The sequence below is a fragment of the Siniperca chuatsi genome, linkage group LG6 (assembly GCF_020085105.1).
Source record: "Siniperca chuatsi isolate FFG_IHB_CAS linkage group LG6, ASM2008510v1, whole genome shotgun sequence".
In the NCBI taxonomy this organism is placed as follows: Eukaryota; Metazoa; Chordata; class Actinopteri; order Centrarchiformes; family Sinipercidae; genus Siniperca; species Siniperca chuatsi.
The window spans coordinates 10039905-10059090 of NC_058047.1; the positions used below are offsets into that span (position 1 = coordinate 10039905).

Sequence of the window (19186 nt, forward strand, 5' to 3'; positions counted from 1 at the left end):
TGTATAAATACTGAGAAATACAATCCTGGAGATCAGGGTGGCACTCGCTGTTCCATACTGCATTTCACCTCTTGACAAATGTGGAGTCCTCTCTGCTGACTGTGCATTGAACAACGGGCCTCTCAGAAAAAAATCCTGAGAGTCTCAACCAAACCTTTTGCCCATGAATGGAATAGCAATAGACAGATGGCCGGAAGGAACGAAGAAAGAGACCGATTGAGATGGATGCAAAGAGAGAACAAGAGAAAAGGGAAGGGAAGGAAGCAGAAAGACAAAGAGAAAAGAACAGGGAGGATTGAGGAAGGGTAATGTGGTAGGAGGATGAAGAGAGTGCTTTCTGAATGTGGGCCAGTAGGTTTTAGATGAAATGCTCAAGGAAAATGATTGCTGTCTGACACGAAGTACACATTCCTACAAACACATACAAACCTGCTGCTAGATAGGTTGACCTACATTTCATGTGATAGAAAAGATCACCCAGAAAGTATTCTATCCTCTCAAACTCACCTTGAATAGTCATTCCCTTTGCATACTAAACTTGTAAGGATTTTCCTTTCTAGCCTTCTGTTAGCTATGTGAGAATACCAGCTGAGGGCTCCAGGTGTTTTTGCTATCATATGCAGGCTTGTTTTATATTATCCTATCATCTTAAATGGAATTGCTCTTTCTCCTATGTGTTTGTTTTGAAAGAGAGCGATTGCCAGTGTAGAAACTCTGGGTATGAGATCAGCATCAAAACAGCTGGGGTCACAGGTTCAGTGCTGGTGTGTGTGTGTGTGTGTGTGTGTGTGTGTGTGTGTGTGTGTGTGTGTGTGTGTGTGTGTGTGTGTGTGTGTGTGTGTGTGTGTGTTATTTTCAGAAAGGCTCCATGTATTGCTTTTAATTAAATTTTATAAATGAACATACTCAGTGTGACATACGGTAAATCATCCTCCTCTTTTCTTAGCTGACATACCATCCATTACTCATTCCTCAGCTCTGACTGGGCAATTTACAGTATGCCGTCCTGTTCTGCTGAGTTTCTACATTACGTCTGATGGATATTTGCTAAATTAGCATAAACCTTATGTGCAGTGCTCTCCCTCAGCAGTATTCTGCTCTTTTACAAGGTTAGCTTTGTCCACACATTCCCTTGGACTGTGTCTCCAAATTAAGACTCCTTGAATTTGGGGAGAGAGGGTGTAAAAGGCGATAAAGATTTTGATTAAAAAAGAAAACGGGAATCTCATTAAGATTCCTGGCAGCAGCAGGAGCCGCACACCTCTGAAAGGAATTGCAGTTATTGGCTTGGATTACTAAACAGTTGGTTTAAATAGATACAGCCTTCCTTTTCTCAGGCAAGGACCTTTATTGTGATGGTGCTGCGCACTAAGCAGTATTCAGCAGTGATACAGAAGCTTACACCTCACATTTCTGCTGTAATCCATCAAAGTGAACGTACTTCACTGTACTGCTCCTCCAAGTGCCCAGAGCTGCATGATGGATGGATGTTACAGGCTCACCTAGGCTGTTCTCCTGTATGTGTGTGTATAAACTATATATACATGTACATGTGAGAGAGAGAGAGAGAGAGAGAGAGAGAGAAGAGAGAGAGAGAGAGATGTGAGCTGTCAGCCAAGAGGGATCAGAGGGTGTGGTGCTGCATTATTACTGCAATTGTAGCACAATGCCACTGGGAAGGGCAGAAGGAGAGGAGAAAGGGATGATGGGATAAAGGGGGGTGGGGGTGGGGACAAAGGAGATGACTCTGGAAGATAAAATGATGAAGGGGAGGGTAGAGAGACAGGAGGAGCTGATGGGAAATGAGATGAGAGAGAGTGATCAGGTTAAGGCATTAGAGGAGAGTTCAGATGACTGAACACTATGAAGGACAATCCATGTGATTTTGTTGTTGCTGTTGGTTTTCGTAATCCCATAGAAAACTGGTCAAATACACTGTGGTCATTTTACAGTAAAATGTTTTCTATGACAAATTCATCAATAGTTTATAAATATAATGTCCAAAAATAGTGAAACATGCCCATCACAATTTCCTAGAGCACAAAATGACTTCTTCACATTGCTTGTATTGTCCATTTACACTGTTATAAAAGAGTAAGATTACATATAAAGTTCTGTAACACTGAGAGTGGATTTTTTTGTTTAAGTTCTCTCTTTGTCGTCCCGCAGTTTGTTGCGAGGTGCTGAGGAGATGGGACTGAGGAAAGCGGTGAAGCCCGAGTTTGGCGGGGGAACACGAAGCTTCTCCTGTGAGGAGGATTACATCTACGAGAACATTGAGAGCGAGCTCTGCTTCTTTACGTCACAGGTCAGTGTCAGTGCGCGCGGGCACACACACACACACACACACACACACACACACACACGCAAGTAAATATGTTGTCAAGGCATTACCTGTATTTACTTCCTCCTCGTCTTGTTCGCTGCAGGAGAGGCAGAGCATCATTAAATACTGGCTGGACAATCTACGTGCCAAACATGGGGAGGTACTTCATAATATCAACTTCCTGGAGGGCCAGCCAATCAGTAAGTAGCAGCCTTTATCAGTATAGTGTTGCTAGACACTCTGATATTTTACTTTATTAAAGTTAGTTCTTTGGCAGGCTTTGGAAATAATCCCTCAGTTGGTTTGGGTTTAAAATTATTAGAAGCCAATTGTGAGGGATTTTAAGGTTTACTGTAGTTAATAGTTTTAGTTTTGTTTTTATACATCTACTCTTCTTATAACTATGTTTCTCTCTCTAACAAATTAAATGTACTGTAATTTCTTAAAACTTGCTTTATTCTATACTTTATTATTCTCTGCAGTCCCGGAGCTGAGTGCGCGAGGTGTGATCCAGCAGGTATTTCCTCTCCATGAGCAGAGGATCCTCAGTCAGCTGATGAAGTCTTGGGTCCAGGCTGTTTGTGAGAAACAACCCTTAGGTCAATAGAACAAGATACTCATGTGCAGAGACACACTAACATATACATAACACTCAAGACATAAGAAAGTACATTTGACACAGTGTGAATCACTTACGTTGCTTATATTAAATGTGTTATATTATCCTTCTAATTTGTAATTTTTCACTGGTGTTGACAGATGATATCTGTGACTACTTTGGAGTGAAGATTGCCATGTATTTTGCCTGGCTGGGATTTTACACCACTTCTATGTTATATCCTGCTGTGATCGGCTTTGTGCTGTGGATGCTCACTGAGTCAGATCAGGTGAGGAGAGGAGCTATTATAGCCTAAAACAACTTATTTAACCAAAATGATCATCGTCCGATCATAGTCTTAAGCATCTGCGTGTTTGTGCTTGTGTTGTTTCAGACGAGCCGCGACATCTGCTGTGTGGTGTTTGCACTGTTCAACGTGGTGTGGGCCACTCTGTTTCTGGAGCGGTGGAAGAGGAGGGGGGCTGAGCTGGCGTACAAGTGGGGAACACTGGACACGCCTGCTGAATCCCTGGAGGAACCACGGCCTCAGTTCCGGGTGAGAGAAACTAAAACTCTGACTCCTTCCATCTTCCTATCCTCTTCTCTTCTCTTTTAGGCCCTTTCATACTTTCTCTCTCTCTCTCTCTCTCTCTCTCTCTCTCGCTCTTGGCAGGGAGTCAAGCGCTGCAGTCCCATAACAGGATGTGAGGAATTCTACTATCCTCCGTGGCGGAGGCGTGTATTCAGGTGGCTGGTCAGCCTGCCCATCTGTATCCTCTGTCTCTGCTTTGTCTTCCTGGTCATGCTCATCTGCTTTGAGCTGCAGGTCAGTCTGCTGTCAGCACCAGTTTTTTATGTGTCCTGCTAATATAAATGTAGCAATAATATTCTCAGTGCTAAAAATCTCCTTACCTGCATCTGTCCTTGTTTTGTTTCTTCAAATGTCTTTGTTGGGTTGATATAATGATGCAGCAAGTCTGTTAAATGTCTAAGTTATACAGGCTATGGGTAGAAATTGAATAAAGCAAGAGAAAATACCTTCTCCTTCAAAATGTTGGTCCAAGAGCAAACAGAACTGCTTACAAGCCCTGGATGTTTTTTTTCTTGGAGGTGACGAGTTAAAAGCTATGATTGTGTCTCTGCAGGAGTTTGTGATGGGGATCAAGGAAATGCCTCGGCTAGCTCGCTTCATCCCTAAAATCATGCTAGCTATCACTGTGACTGCATGTGACGAGGTGTACAGGAAAATTGCCTGCTGGCTCAATGACATGGGTGAGAGTCAAGCTTCCTGATTTATCCAAATCTACATTCACATTCAGAGCAGAGCATCTCTTATAGAAGATAATCTTAATAAAATTGCTCTTTGTGGATCTTTAGCAATCTCTTGTAAACTCTAATTAGTAATTAGTTTTAATTTTACAGTATATTACATTGTTTATTAGTGGTTCAGTGGGTACAATAAGAGATGATTTGTATTGTTTTTCCACAGAAAACTATAGACTCCAGAGTGCCTATGAGAAAAATCTCATTATCAAAATGGTTCTTGTGAGTGGCTTTTCTTTACATAACATTTAAACTACCCATGTGATGAAGCTTATATATAAAAAAAAAAAAAAAACTTTTTCACACAGCTGTCTTCTTAATGACACCTGGCATTTCTTTCCCTTGCAGTTTCAGTTTGTAAATTCTTATCTCAGCCTTTTTTACATTGGATTCTACCTCAAAGACATGGAGCGGCTGAAAGAGGTAAGAAACATCCCAATCCCAGCTCTAATGTTTGTCTGTCACGCATTAGCTTCAGTAATCCATTTGGCCTCCAATATCTGCTGTTGTTGCAAACTCCCATCCTTAAATGCTTTGCTCTCTCTGCTTACTCTCTGCATTGATTTCCATAACCACCCATCTACCCATCCATCCATTTGTCCATCTCTGGAAGATGCTGCTGGTGTTGTCTCTGTTAAGGAGTCTGCAGCGGCAGGTACAGGTCAATGTGCTGCCTTGCCTCTTCTTCAAGTTCCAGATGCTTGTGGTCTCTGTTCCCTGGTTCTTCAGGGCTTTACTCAGGTCCAAAGTATGATCCCTGTACATCCACCGTCTGGGCGAGCGGCCAAAGATCCATTTCTGACCACCTCTGTCTTAACCTTGCATGCTCCGTGCCAATCACGACACGAACTTGAACTACCAACCTGCTACTAATGTAGCAGCATATAGTTTATATAATTTTCTTGCTTCTTAAAAACTCCATATTTTGGAGACATGTAGCTTTCACCAGACAGAAATGATAGATGGGCTGTTTAATGCGGTAGAGAATTCTAAGTGTAGCTGTTAGAAGATAATGTCTGATTGTTTAAATGATTTGAAGTTTTTATTTCTGATTTGATAAAAACCTCACAACACATTCTTCCGTCTTCCTTCCATTGTGCCACCTCACCTGCATAAATAAGCATCATTCCTAGTTATAGTAGTTAAGTGGTTTAGCCTTTTTCTTTGACATGGGGATGTGGAGTCAATGTGGATTTTTTTATTGGCCTTTTCCTTCCATGCAGTTTGTGTGAATTGTTTTCTGATACAACTCTCACCACTTGTACCTCAGTTTCTCACTCTGTTTGTCAGTTTCTGTTACACTCTCAGCCAGAGAGCCACCTCATTGAGCTTGTCAAAATCACCTGACTTCATAGCTTTCCCATGTTTGATTACCAACCAGTGCAGCCCAGCTTCTACAAATATTTGTCACAGTATATTTACTTTTTTCCCAAACAATCATTCCACTTACAACTGCATTGGAATGCAAGAGTAAAATAACACTGAAAAATATATAGCAGACATGATTTTCAGTAAATTTTCATACTCTAGTGATATGAATAGAAACCAGTACCTGTCCCAAAGGTAAGAAAAACCTGGCTAAAACATGCAAAAACACTAGTGTAGTCCTTTAAGTGTCTGAAATGAAAACCATCTGGTGTTGTCAGTCTGATTCTGCCAGTGTCTGGCTCTGATGTATCTGTGCTGACCATTCCTGCAGGTAGCAGTGGGAGAACAGTATCTCCTTTTCTCCATTTCTGAGGTCTCCTATCATTGACTAAAAATAAATTAATGTCCATGTCCTTGTCAGGAATTCATTGTGGTTTTGTGTTTGCATTCTGTGCTGTAGCTAGCAGCTATTGCATATTGTGCGTCAGCATTATTTGACTAGGGAACCATTTCTTTTAGATTAAAGCCAATAACTAATAGTAAGTTTTGTGACACTGCAATTCTCAGTATGTGTATCCTCTGGGTGTATATTAAAGGTCCAAAGACATACTCACTGCTCGATTTTGAGTGTTAAAGGATAATTCTGGTTTATTGCAACTTGGGTTCAATTTCCATAGTTTTGGCCAACATTTCTATCAGTTATGACAATATTTTACTTGCCAGGGTAATTGCTGAGATCTGGAAACAAAGCAACATTACTACAACAAAGCTTGATGTGGCAAGAAACATGAGCAGTTAGATTATCACACAGGTTGTAAACAGGTTGTAAACATCAACAGTTTCACCAAATGAACTAAATAACCACCTCATTTGGAGGTAAAACTGAAAGTAATTTTGGGTGGGAAATGTTGTTGCACTTCTGGACCCCAATCAGTGACAGATGAAATGTTTAATGTACAGGGAACCGTTCTGCAGTAGTTTTCTGCCTTATGTGATTTGCTAGTGGATAAAGTCTGCATACATAATTGTGTTTTGATTGATTTGTTGCATTTGTTCCATGAGGGTATATCTTACTGCTGTCTCAACCTGCTGTGATGATGTCCTGCTGGTCCTTTTTTTTTCTCTATCTACCCATTTCTAACCCCTTTCACTCAGTGTGGCAGCTAATTTTTTGGGACTGTTTCTCTCTGTCCTTGTCAGATGCTGGCCACTCTGCTCATCATTCGCCAGTTCCTTCAAAATGTGAAGGAGGTGCTGCAGCCTTACCTGTATGAGCGCCACAAGCTGGGTGAGCTCACACTGCGAGCTGTGTGGGACCTGCTGCTCTCGGTGCTGCTAAAATATGCCCGGCTGGCAGCTGGAAAAGCCCAGGCCTCTCCCACCGACCAGGCCATGCCAGGACCTGGACTGAGGGGCACCAGGCCTGGGTTGGGGCCAGAAAGAAGGTCAAACTCATTATTTAAACTCGCATTCAATTAAATATGCTGTAAACATACACTTCAATAAAATGTACATGAAAGGTTGCAAGTATTAACATTGGGATGTCAAAAGGAGGTGATATGAATCCTTAATGCAATTTGATGCATGCATTAAGAGACACTTTCCCATAAGATCAGTGTGATGAACAACAACATTTATGTGTTTACAGTTGTTATTCACACCAACACTCAAATTATTAGTCACTAAAAACAGACCCGCTTGGGTTCAAATTAAAAGCCACTTCATCTGCATGCAGTTATGATTCTTGCCAGTCGGACACTGAACACCACTGTGAGCGGTTAACACTCACATTTTGTCTGACGTCTATATGTCCCTTCAACTTCTCTCAGGGAAAAGAAGTGTTTGAACGGGGGATGCGGGGTGCCTGATGAGGAGGAGGGAGGTGAGAAGGACGAGGCTGACAGCGGGAGGTTCAGTGAAGGAGAGACGGAGGAGGAAAGTCTGATCGACTGCGGTTTGAAGTTGAGGAAAGTCAGTTTCATAGAAAAGGTATAAGCTGTGTGATAACAAATTTATGAGGTGTAAACATGTGATCAAAGCATATTTAAGAAAGGAGTTATGCAAATATACCATAGTAACAGCAGTTTTTAATAGTAGCAATAGTAGTAATAGTGTTGTTTGGTGTTTGCTAATCTGTGTTGTTGTTGTTAAGGTGGACAGAAGGCCAGCCTGCAGTGCCCCCCCCATGGACAGTTTCCTGGAGGAGGGGAGCCCCACTATGGTAGAAAAGGGAATGGACCCTGCCTCTGTATTTGAAATGTGTGACGACGATGATGATAATGGCATCCATGATGTGAAGGAGTCAGGTGGAGGAGGGACAGGTGTGGCTGAGGGAATTAATGCTGCTGCTGGTGCTGCTGCTGCTGCCAGCGCTGCCCCGCTGCCTTCGGGATCTGAGAGCAGCACATCGCTGCGACACAGAAGAAGAGGCAGGAGTGCAGAAAGACCCGAGCCGAAGACAAAAAGGGAATCATGGATTGACCCCCCTAAAGAGAGAGCGAGCACCACACTCACTCAGGCTGAGATGGAGAGCTGCATGCAGACTTATGCTGTAAGAAGGACTCTATACTAAACTTAATTCTGTAAACTCTGCACAGGTTTTTAGAGGATGGCAATTTGCACCCTTTGAAACATTTTAAAGGTAAATTCCAGAATTAGTCTATCTGGGTGTTATTATTCTCATATTATCACTAATGGTCATGATAACAGTTAACTCATCACCTCTGTTGTAGACACTTGCAAACCATCATCATTAGCTACTACCTTTCTAGCATGCACACAAGCTAAATTGAAAGCACAAAACAAAACTAGCATGTGTGCATGAATACGGCAGATAAGTCAGCTGACAAGCTGACCAGAAAGTAGATCAGCTTTTCTGTGAAGCTCACGACAACAGCTAGAGGGATGTTTAATTATGGTCAGATTCAAAAACTTATTTGATATGATTTGTTAAATTTAAGTTATTTGGAAAGCTGTAGTTGAAATCCTTGTTTCCCAAATCTCTACATAGATAAGCAGAAATTTTTAACATTGCCAATAGTCATAATATACAAAAACATGACATAACACTGCATTATGTTCCAAAAGGTCATAAATGACTATATGACAGCTAAACAAAGCTAAGAACATATTTTATGTTATTTGGTACCATTGCGCATTGATTTGGTCTACAGAAATACAGTCTTGTCTTCTAGCTGCCAAATAGTAGCATTTAGACTGTACTTAATTAATACTCCTTTTGCCCCTCTCAGGACACCTTCCAGGACTACCAAGAGATGTTTGTCCAGTTTGGCTATGTGGTGCTCTTCTCCTCTGCCTTCCCTCTGGCTGCCATGTGCGCTCTCATCAACAACATCATTGAGATCCGCAGTGATGCCTTTAAGCTCTGCACTGGTCTGCAGAGGCCCTTTGGAATCAGAGTGGAGAGCATCGGCCAGTGGCAGGTCAGAAATGCACTCTGCCGTGGTTGTAAATTGACTGAATTCACTGTCACCCAAAGACAGGGACAATTAAAACAATTATAGTAATGCTGTCATATGTAACAAAAACTGGACTGATATTCATTTTGAAAGTTGAAGACCATGTTGAGGATCATGTAAATGTAACTGTGTAGCAATCACATCAATTACCAATAATTAGCTGGAATAACTGAACTGAGATAAATTGAAATGATTCTCATGTACAGAGTATAGCACAAAGTCTTTGCAAAAACATCAGTGTTAAGAAACAGCTAAGTTAAGCTTTCTTTTATTTTTGCCCTTCACAGACTGCGATGGAAGCCATGGGCCTGATTGCCATCATAGTGAATTGTTACCTGATTGGTCAGTGTGGTCAGCTACAGCGTCTCTTCCCGTGGCTCAGCCCTGAGATGGCCATCATCTCCATCGTCATCCTCGAGGTACCACAGCTCGTTCCTGCTAGTCTACCTGAAGTGCTTAGAGCAGCAACATTTTCTCAGGGCACCAGCATTGTGTGACCCAGCAGAAAATGTATAGTATCAGAAAATGTGCCAGGTATTTAGGCTGCAAACAAGTTTACTACTGTGTGTATTTTTCTACCTGCAGAGCCTTTGGAGGGTTGTATGGCAGAATATATCGCTTGATCAAATGCTACAAATGTTTACACACAGAAACATGTTGTCACACATTACTCTCTGATAATTACAGAACACATTGTAATCATCTAGTGACCCAGGAGAACTTTATGAAAAGCATGAACAGATGAATTGAGGCTCTCTTCGTGCTTCTGCTCTTACTTACATTTTTAGATACTGGTGCTGTTAGCTCTGTACTCTGTGCATGTCTATATTCGGAAAAAGGTAAACAGCCTTAAGCTCTATCTTGGCCTGATAAAGAAGTCAGGCCTATCAGGAGGAGAATTTCATGGCCCAAATGATGTTGTGCAAGAATTAGTTCAAATAACATACCCTTAAAGAGTATTGTGCCCTATATCTGATAGGGATTGGACCCTTGTCATTTTATTATTTTTTTGTTTCATCCCGACCTCTTTCTACCTGACTGTCTATGTGCAGCACTTTGCTATCCTTCTGAAGTACGTCATCCATGTGGCCATCCCAGACATTCCTACATGGGTCAGAGAGGAGATGGCTAAACTGGATTTTCAGCGCAGGGAGGCCTTTAAGGTAAATTATGAGAGAGCATAAGAACAAGAAAATGTTATTTGTCATGGAAATGTTGCAACAGATGGATGAAGTTCACGTTCAAGAATTATTCAGGCAGTTTGAACAAGCCATCCAGAGTACTGTAATATAATGAAAAACCATAGCAGTAGCCATCGGAGGAGCTAAACTTTCTGCTGCAAACACGCTATACTGCGGCACTGCTATACTGCTAAGATAAGTTGCTTGTTTTACACTTCCGGTGATCTTTTGGCAGTGATACTTTTGAAACACAATTTGTAGAACATAGAAAAGAGATTAGGTTGTAGTGGCCCCTGCAGCACGAATGCAGAATTTTTAGTAAGGGATTTGTTAGATGGGTAGCACTGCAGTATTGTAATGGTTAGCTGGGTTAGTGCTGATTCTAGTAAATACATTGTGGGAATGTTTCCCTTCCTCTGCAGAAGCATGAGCGGCAGGCGCAGCAACATTACCAGCAGCTGCAAAGGAGGAAGAGGGAGGAGGAGGAGAGGCAGAGGCAGGCGGAGCATATGGCCCGCAGGGAAAGGGAGCGGGATGACAGCAAGGGCGACTCCTCTGGGGATCACCACCACGACAAAAGTCACAGCAGCAAATCACGCCCCGGGGGTGGAGGAGGAGGAAGCAGTGGGTCGGACAAGCCCAAGAGGCCCAGTTCTCTGTTGGCCAACAATAATGTGATGAAGCTGAAACAGATCATCCCACTGCAGAGTAAGTTCTCCTCGGGTGGTGCCCGTTCCCCTCAGTCACCCACTGGCAGTGAGCCAAAGCTACCAGGGTTCCTGAGCTTCAAATTCCTCAAGTCACCTGAGAATAAGAAGGACGGTGCTGCGGCTTCTGCGGCTGCCACCACAGCCACCAACGCCACAGCGACAGCATCATCATCATCATCATCTTCATCATCAGGTAGCAGCTCTCAGGAGCGTTCTCAGTCACCCAGCAAAGCCTTCAACCCTGGGAAACTGTTTAACTTTGGGAAATCTGAGGGGGGGATGTGTGTGAATGGGGCTCAGCTGCCCAGATCCGGGGAAGGATCATCATCACAGACGTCAGAAAGACAACCATCCAGGTCTGACTTGAACGGCGTTCCAGACGAGATCCCCTCGCCTGGAGGGGAAGGGTCGGAGAACGGACATTCAACAGACTTGGACCCGGCCGGCTCTAAAGTCTAGTAGCTGCATAGAGAACAAACTTGTCGTTGGTTACATTGCAACTGAAGAAGTGATGTGTTTACTGTGAGGAAAGGCCTGACCTACCTTCTGTGTTATCACAGGTTATGTGTAGAGGTACTTGAAGCATAGAGAGGAAAAGATGAAACTGAGATGACTTTTGGTTTGGTTTGCTTTTTTGTTGAAAGACAAAAAAACAGGCTTTATAAGAAAGACGTAAGCCCTCCTATCATGACAAATAAACACACACACACACACTCCCTTACACACACAAACATGCAAATCCTTCCTTGTCTGCAATACATAAAGAAATGCATGAGCTGCGTTTCTAATATTTTTAAGCCTTTAAAGCAGAGAGCTGTGTTTCTTGATTTCTTCTAGTCATAAATTGTAAGCATCTTGTTGGCCTTCCACTCGGAACAGAACAGCCTGTTGTGGAGGAAAAAGATAAAAAAGCGTATACAGTGGTATGAAAGGATCACAGATTGTACATCAAATAACTACTGAGAGTGTTTTTAGCTGTCACAACACAAGTGATCATTAGATATTGTCTCATTTTTATCTGTGAGGAATTCTTGGGCCCTTCACTTTTATATTAAAGTGGTAAAATGGAAAAGCAATATCAATCAGTGTTTTAATTATTCTTATAAATCATCACACAAACCTAATAAGCATCCCTGATATATCACCAGCTTTATTTTCAAAGCAGAGGTGATGTCTGAGCTTTGTACACTTCTTCCCATCCTGTGACAGTAGCAGATTTGTTCAAAAAGGAAGTAAAGAGCTTAGTAAGTCGAGCTGTCACATACCTATATTTTTCCCAAGAGAGCAAGTGGAAGATTAAAAGAAAAAAGCAGACGAAGGTGATTTTGAGAAAATTGAGCATGGAAGCCTGTTGCATGCTGTTCTCCATCCAAGCCCGTAGAGCATCTTGTAAACACAGATGGTGCTCCGTTCCACACACTCTAACCAGACTTGGCAAACGAGCGTAGAGTTAAAGAAGTAACATTTGCACTAAACCCCTACGCCATGCATAGAAACGTCTCTCCCTCTGCAGGAGAGAGGACCGACACCAGCCTGCCTCATGACGTTATGCAAAAGATGGATTATTTTGATTGCCTCCTTTCACACAGTACATGATGTCTACTCACCTGCCCCTGCTCTCAGCAACCATGGGATTTCCTAAATATTCAAACATTTTTTGTATGCAATAGTTGCTCTTATTTATGTTGAGCTCCATATCTTTTTTTATACGCACCATTTGCTGAATTGCTTTATTGCAGTGCTGATGATGGGAATTTCCTTTTTTAACCAAAGCGGTATTTTTCAGATTATACTGTTAACCCAAGATGTATGTGCTCTATGTTCTGCTAATCATGTACATCGACACTGTTTATGGTATACATTACGGTACTTGAGTAAGCAAGCCCATCATCTTCCATTAAATGGTAATTTACTTCTGTGGGGTCTCCAGACAGTGGTGCCAGAGTTTATTTGCATAGCAAAATGTGTTGTTGAACCGCTTGTTCTGATTCACCATTGACTATTTACCCACGACATCAGTGTCTAGTCATCAGTATACAGCAGGGGCAGTGAAATTAAAATGTCTGGCTGCAGTTTAAAAGCACTTTGAAAGGAAAATGTATTATGGTGACATAATAAGGTACACACTGAGAAAAGTTTCAGAGGCCATCACACTGTAGGTTGGGAGACAAAAACATTAACTATGCATTTCCACACCATCACATCTGGCAAGGATTTTGGCAATAACACTGAGTTGTAGGAGACTTACATGTATCACTACAAGTCTAGACTAACTCCCCCACCTGCAGCACCCAACCTACTGCATTATCCCCAGCCAGACTCTATGCATCTTTTCTTTATGTCCCCTCAATTTTCACTGTCCGCTCTCTCCTGTCTCTATTTAACGTGAGGAATCTCCCCGGACTCACTATTAAAATAACAATAATCATCTACCCCTTTGTGTTTACAGAATCTGTCTAGTCTAGGGGTGATGATGACATTGAGTTTTAAACAGGTTTTTATATGTTGCTGCTTTCATGTGTCTGTAACAATTTTGCAGTAAGTATAATCCACCTTTCAGTCATATGCCTAAAGAAAATACAAAACTGTACTTCCGCAGTCCTGCAAAAAGATCTTACTGACATTAAATGCAATAAGGAAATAGACAGGACATCAATTTGTGTGGCCACAGTATCATTTTACTGTCAATCTACAGTATGTTCTTTTTTATATTTGGAAGTCATTGTTCATTATAAATGCAAAATGAGAAGTGCAAGGCTGAGAGAAAATGTGTATCAGTCTCACAGGTTAGTCATTGTTAAAGGGAAACATGATAGAGACCAGGATGGTATGCGTAGCTGAGCATAATCTCATTAAAACCTTTATTCTTGCAGCATTTGGATTTCAGGGATGAGTGGCACCATGATGCAATAGAGTCCATATATCATCATTTAAAAGTTCGTATAGAAAATGAAAAGTCAGTTTCAAAGCAGAGGTGACTAAAGTGAGAAGGCAGAGATAAAGGCATTTACTGATACCGGCCCATCACAGTGGAGTTTAAGTCATGCCTCCATGTATGGAGTTCTTCCTTATTCAGGGAAAAGTTACAGTACAACTTAATATAATGGAAATGGATAGCATTAACCAACTTATCCCTTCTTTCATCCTTGCACTCTTGGCAACAGCAACAAATTCTGCATGTGGTTATTATGGAGGTCTTTCAGTAAGCATTGGTTGAAGTAAATTAACAGATTTTTAACAGTTTTGGGTATCATCGAAAGCTTCATCAAGAGGCATCCCATGCCAGAGACGGCACCATCACTTGTTTTGTCGGGCCAGGCACAGGCGTCCCTCGCTGAGGACAGCAGCTCAGACAGCTGAGACTCAACAGCTGTCTGTAATTCACTATCCAAGCAACAGCGGTTCTTTAAAGGATTTGGGCTTATCTAGACTTTACAAGCACCATCAGTCTAATGTGAAACCAGTGGGAAATGACTGAATTTAGTAAATGTACTGTCTTCTTCTGGATCTTAGGAGAGGATGTGAACAGGTGAGATTCTCACCACAGCTACATTAAAACCTGACTCTAACCTCAGAGTTTAGGATAGGACAGCTTCATGGAAGCCTCACTTACTGAACATCTTATGCTCTTCCAATGTACCACTGTACAAAAAACAAATCTTTTAAAGAGAAATACTGGGAAATGGGATTATTTATTTCTTTTAATTTATTTTGTCATATTTTTATAAGACCTGAAAAATAGTTAATAAAACTATTTCAAATGCATTTCATGTGTTGTGACCAACTTGTTCCCACAAAATCATGACTGCACATTGTTTTCCTCACTCACAAATGTTGATTTTAATATTGGGAATCAGAATGTCCTTAAATCGAGGACTTAAAGTGATCTATTAAAAGTACCACAGGACAAATGCCCAGTTTCAATCCAGTTTTATTTCAGCAAAGCTAAAAAGAACATATCTGAACTAACACACATGAGATGGGGCAAGGCTTAGGGTGTTGTAGAACAGTCTATCTGAGCAGAAGCATAATGTGGTTTTACGCTTGAAACACGGTATTTACACTGTAGGTAGGAAGATGACTGACCACACTGTCAACCCACATTGCATCATCAACTGAAAAGGTCAGGAAGGACAGGAGGCTTCGATGTGACTCTGCTGGGCAGTGATAAAATCATTAAAAAAAAGAAGCTTTATTCAGTGTTGTACAGTATATGACACCAATACAAACTGAATCTCAGGAACAAGGCAGGATGGCGACTGCACTTTGCCGTGCATGCTTATTGTGCATTCTATGGCTGAAAATATAACACCCCTTTAACCCCCCCCCCCAAGCCTGCTCTCAGACAAAAACCATCCAGGGCTGTCACAAAGACAGGGCGAACAGTACAGGTATCCCGGGCCCTGAGCTGGGGGAGCAAAAGGGTCCGAACCATGATGACAGGTTGTCAGTCTTCCACAGTCACACAAGATAACACCACAACCCCAACACCCCTGAGGTTTTAATACTGCTCCAGGAATATAATACCCAGCCATCAAGATGCAAGGCAAGGTGACATCCACTGGGCCTCTTTGCTTTACTTTCACAAAGGTCATTTTCTATTGTATCCATGGGCATGTATTATTTTACAAAAAGGCAGACACAAAGATACTCCATTGGATAAACTAATTGTGGTACTGACAATTATTTACACACATCTTAATGTATTCTTTTTCCCTTTTCCAGACATTACTATACATATTTTTCTTCACTATCTGTGCTGTTACCTTGTTGTGCAACTGAAAATCTGATGTTACAATTTACAACTCCATATTTAAGATCAACTTTTTCCCTTCTTTTTCTGTTATCCTTTGCTGAAAGAACAGCTAAACCTCAGAGAACTTCCCATTTTTACTAGCCTTGATTAGCCAGAAGGTGGTGCTAGATGTAAATAATATTTCTCAGAAACAACAACACAACATTTATCCTACAAGCTCAAGTCCCAGAATAGAATAAATATATGCTTATCCACCATAAACACACGTCTAAGGGGGATTCTGAAAGAGTTGCTTCTACTTTGTGCTGTTCTTCACAGTGCATTCTTGGTTCTGTTGATTCAAACAGTGTGGAGAAATGTTGCAATGCCCCCATGTGGTCGCAGAGTGGGCAGTGAAACTGAGAGGGCGGGCACTGTGGCTGGCAGGAAGCTCATTGCCATACATAAACAATAATAGTTATAATAAAATTAAAACAGTAACAAAATGTTATCTTTGCACAAATCAGGACAGTCTCTCCAGGTGACAGAAGGCTACACAAGTCATGTACCAGTTATGAGACTGTTTTTAAGGGTAGTGTCTGACTTTATCTGTCAAGTCCATCTCTGATTTTAAATCTACTTTTCAACTGACACTTTTTCAACTATTCATTCACCTCACACATATAGTACAGTACAACCCACAGTACACACTCACAGCTCAGCATGCATACAAACATATACACGTTTACTAAACCACACAGGGAATAGCCAACATAAATAAAAGAAACACCAGTATAAAGTTCCCTACCTGACAACGGCTCTGTTCTGTCAGTGTCAATGACTAACAGTGACTTTGAGATCTGTCCTGGTTCATTTTCATGAACACAGTCTTTACACCATAAATGGCTGCTTTGTTGATGGGAATTTCCCTAATTTCATGTCAAGAAAGGCATCCTGTCATAGTGCAGAATGGCCAGAAGTCTTTATTCAGGTGGGATTATGCTTAGTTTTTGTTAGTTTATACTGGCTATACCCTGTATATGCAAACACACACACATTCACACACATGTACACTCACACATACACTTATGAGTCCTCATTCATCTCTTGGCTATCTGTCCTGGCGATCTTCCTTGGGGGTGCTGGGCTGTCACCTTCACCTTGTTCCTGTTCCCTTTTCTTTGCTGCATTCTGTGTGAAACAAAGGATTATACAGCAGTCAGTAAAATCACACAATTTCTTTTTAATAATAATCCACCTACCAGAAATGTATAGTCAATAAGTAAAGCCAGACTTAGGAAATTAACTCTAAACAACTGCACACACTCACCTTTTTGTCCCACTGCTGATGGAGGTAACGCAGGAGGATGTTGGTTTTCTCTGTTACAATAACTGCGGAGCAAACACAGACAGCATATTACTGACAAATTATGTTTAAAGCTGATCAGTTTAGAGCACAGTCTGCACAAAACGATGCCAGTTTAGATTTGGTTAACAAGCATTTAGTAAAAACACGTCAGTGATCAACTTCATCAACGGCGTCTGTTAATACAGCCTTACTGTTAATTTGTGGTTTTAAACTTAAGACTTTTTTTCTCCACAGTGACCTTGAGCTCTTAGCTGTGAGTTTGGTACTTACTCTGTTCAGAGGGGTATTCACGTGTTGGAAGGTACACAGAGGGCCTCCGATTCTGTAAAACAGGACAGAAAGCTGTTACAAATTACAGTTGTGCATTCTCCTTATGTATTTCTTGTGTATAATTTAGTTAAGAAACAATCGCAGCATTTTTTAACATTTTTCTTGTGTATGACAAAATTGTTAAGCATCTTATCCACAGAAAATATTCATTAGGATTAATATTGACAGTCTGAGGACATAAATATTATCATAGGCTACTTACAGATGCTTTACAAACAGAGTCTGCATGAAACCTGCTGAAGTTGCTCTTATTGTAGACAGGAAGTCCTTTCAAGAAATCAGCCTGTGGGAAGAGGGTGAGGTGATGATTATACCACGCAGCTCTGGTTTAATGAATGTCTTTTCTTTCATCTTGCATTTAATACGACTGGAAGCCTCAAGTCATCTGTCTATCTGCCCTCCAAAAAGATTCCACTTTTAACAAACAGACTTATTCACCTGTGGCATTTCATAACAGTCTAAATTATCGGTTGGCAGTGTAGGTGTCAAGAGTTCTCTAATACAGATGTTAGATAGGCGGAGGGTGGCAAAAAACAGATGAGGAGTCCCTGCAAACGACTGTAGATGCAGGATATCAGTCACTGAGTCAGTGTTGGGCGTTCCCTTATCTTAGCAACCCATGCACGCTAACAGGCCTGCTACTCTCGCTGTAACGTCCCCAGTAACCTCCTAGCTGGAGGTGAAGATATCAGATAGTGTACAGCACAGTGTACAGCAAGTGGTTTCAAATTAGCAAGTCAGAGCTGAGCAGCTCAGAGCACGAAACGATGCCGGCTTGGCCTTGGTGAATGAATGCCAATAGGAGAAGCAGGTGTGGCTAGCAGCTATCTGTTACCCAAAGTTAGCCCGGTCGGTATTACCATATGCACTCTGAGAAGCTCAAGCTCAGCTTAAGCTAATGTTAAAAGTCTTGCGTATGTGTAATACATACCTTCTCCATGATATTAATGGTAGCAATTTCCAACGTCTAAACGCAGAGTTGTGGACTTGGCTTGGTGCCTGTTGTGCTTGGTGGTGATGGCAGGCAGTGTGAGTGTGTTACGGTTAGCCGCGCTAGCTTACTGGCTAGTTAACAGAGACACCTGTCTTATCGGGTCCTCTTGGCAAAGAAAACAACGACCTTCACACCCAAGTTGTTGTTTCCATTCTAGATCCCAGTGTCCATGAAAATACTACACTCAGGAAAAATAACTTAAGTTGTCATTGCATGAGTTAGCAAAGCTAGTTACACAGGACTTCTTCTGCTAGCATGATGGCTGGATGGTAGCGCCGCTTCCGTGGACACGCCCCCGGGGGGCGCCCATTGGCCTACCCATGCTCCCACGTGGTAGTAGCTTGACCTGACAGCCAATCATTAAACACACTGACTGGAAAATCTTGCTCTCCCACATGATGAGCTTCAAACATCAGCAGCTACTGTACTGACCCAACAGTTTGGAAAGTATTTAGTTCTCCTCAATACATCCATGAATTAAAGGGACAGTTCACCCCAAAAATACATATTTTTCCTCTTACCTGTAGTGATATTTATCCATCTAGATTGTTTTGGTGTGAGTTGCAGAGTTTTGGAGATATTGGCCGTAGAGATGTCTGCCTTTCTTGAATATAATGGAACTGGATGGCACTCGGCTTGTGGTGCTCAAAATACATTTGAAAAACTCAACAGCAATGTTTCTTTCCAGAAATCATGACCCGGTTAGATAAGATAATCCACAGACCTCGTTGTGAGCAGTTTCATGTAAGAACTAGTTCCTACATGATCTCTAT

At 41.7% G+C, this 19186-nt stretch overlaps 2 protein-coding genes across 5 annotated transcripts in view; one reads left to right on the plus strand and one right to left on the minus strand.

The window, feature by feature from the left end:
* Positions 1-14750, plus strand: part of ano8b (anoctamin 8b) — a 39949-nt gene extending 25199 nt beyond the window's left edge. For all 3 annotated transcript variants that reach the window (XM_044198514.1, XM_044198516.1, XM_044198515.1), the window contains 16 exons: positions 2170-2308; positions 2430-2526; positions 2809-2925; positions 3086-3213; positions 3319-3480; positions 3598-3750; positions 4070-4196; positions 4414-4469; positions 4596-4670; positions 6816-7060; positions 7445-7604; positions 7768-8166; positions 8867-9058; positions 9382-9513; positions 10147-10257; positions 10698-14750. In XM_044198514.1, the coding sequence (XP_044054449.1) occupies positions 2170-2308; positions 2430-2526; positions 2809-2925; positions 3086-3213; positions 3319-3480; positions 3598-3750; positions 4070-4196; positions 4414-4469; positions 4596-4670; positions 6816-7060; positions 7445-7604; positions 7768-8166; positions 8867-9058; positions 9382-9513; positions 10147-10257; positions 10698-11444 (3040 nt within the window). In that variant the 3' untranslated portion in view covers positions 11445-14750. The remainder of the gene's footprint in view (positions 1-2169; positions 2309-2429; positions 2527-2808; positions 2926-3085; positions 3214-3318; positions 3481-3597; positions 3751-4069; positions 4197-4413; positions 4470-4595; positions 4671-6815; positions 7061-7444; positions 7605-7767; positions 8167-8866; positions 9059-9381; positions 9514-10146; positions 10258-10697) is intronic.
* Positions 14751-14899: 149 nt separating this feature from the next.
* Positions 14900-18717, minus strand: dda1 (DET1 and DDB1 associated 1). Of its 2 annotated transcripts, none has more exons than XM_044198517.1 (5): positions 18351-18717; positions 17622-17702; positions 17360-17411; positions 17051-17112; positions 14900-16911 (listed from the first exon to the last, which is right to left on the minus strand). In XM_044198517.1, the coding sequence occupies exons 1-5, from the start codon at positions 18357-18359 to the stop codon at positions 16807-16809; spliced, it is 309 nt and encodes a 102-aa protein (XP_044054452.1). In that variant the 5' UTR covers positions 18360-18717; the 3' UTR covers positions 14900-16806. The 2 variants fall into 2 exon arrangements, with proteins under 2 accessions (XP_044054452.1, XP_044054453.1); XM_044198518.1 differs by lacking the exon at positions 18351-18717 and adding an exon at positions 17858-18025.
* Between the last annotated feature and the right edge of the window lie 469 nt (positions 18718-19186).

Excerpts from the sequence above, each read along its gene's own strand:
- dda1 (XM_044198517.1), bottom strand. Across the intron at positions 17,412-17,621 it reads ACTCTGTTTGTAAAGCATCT|AATCGGAGGCCCTCTGTGTA; the intron begins GTAAGTAGCCTA and ends CCTGTTTTACAG. Across the intron at positions 16,912-17,050 it reads ATCAGCAGTGGGACAAAAAG|AATGCAGCAAAGAAAAGGGA; the intron begins GTGAGTGTGTGC and ends TGTTTCACACAG.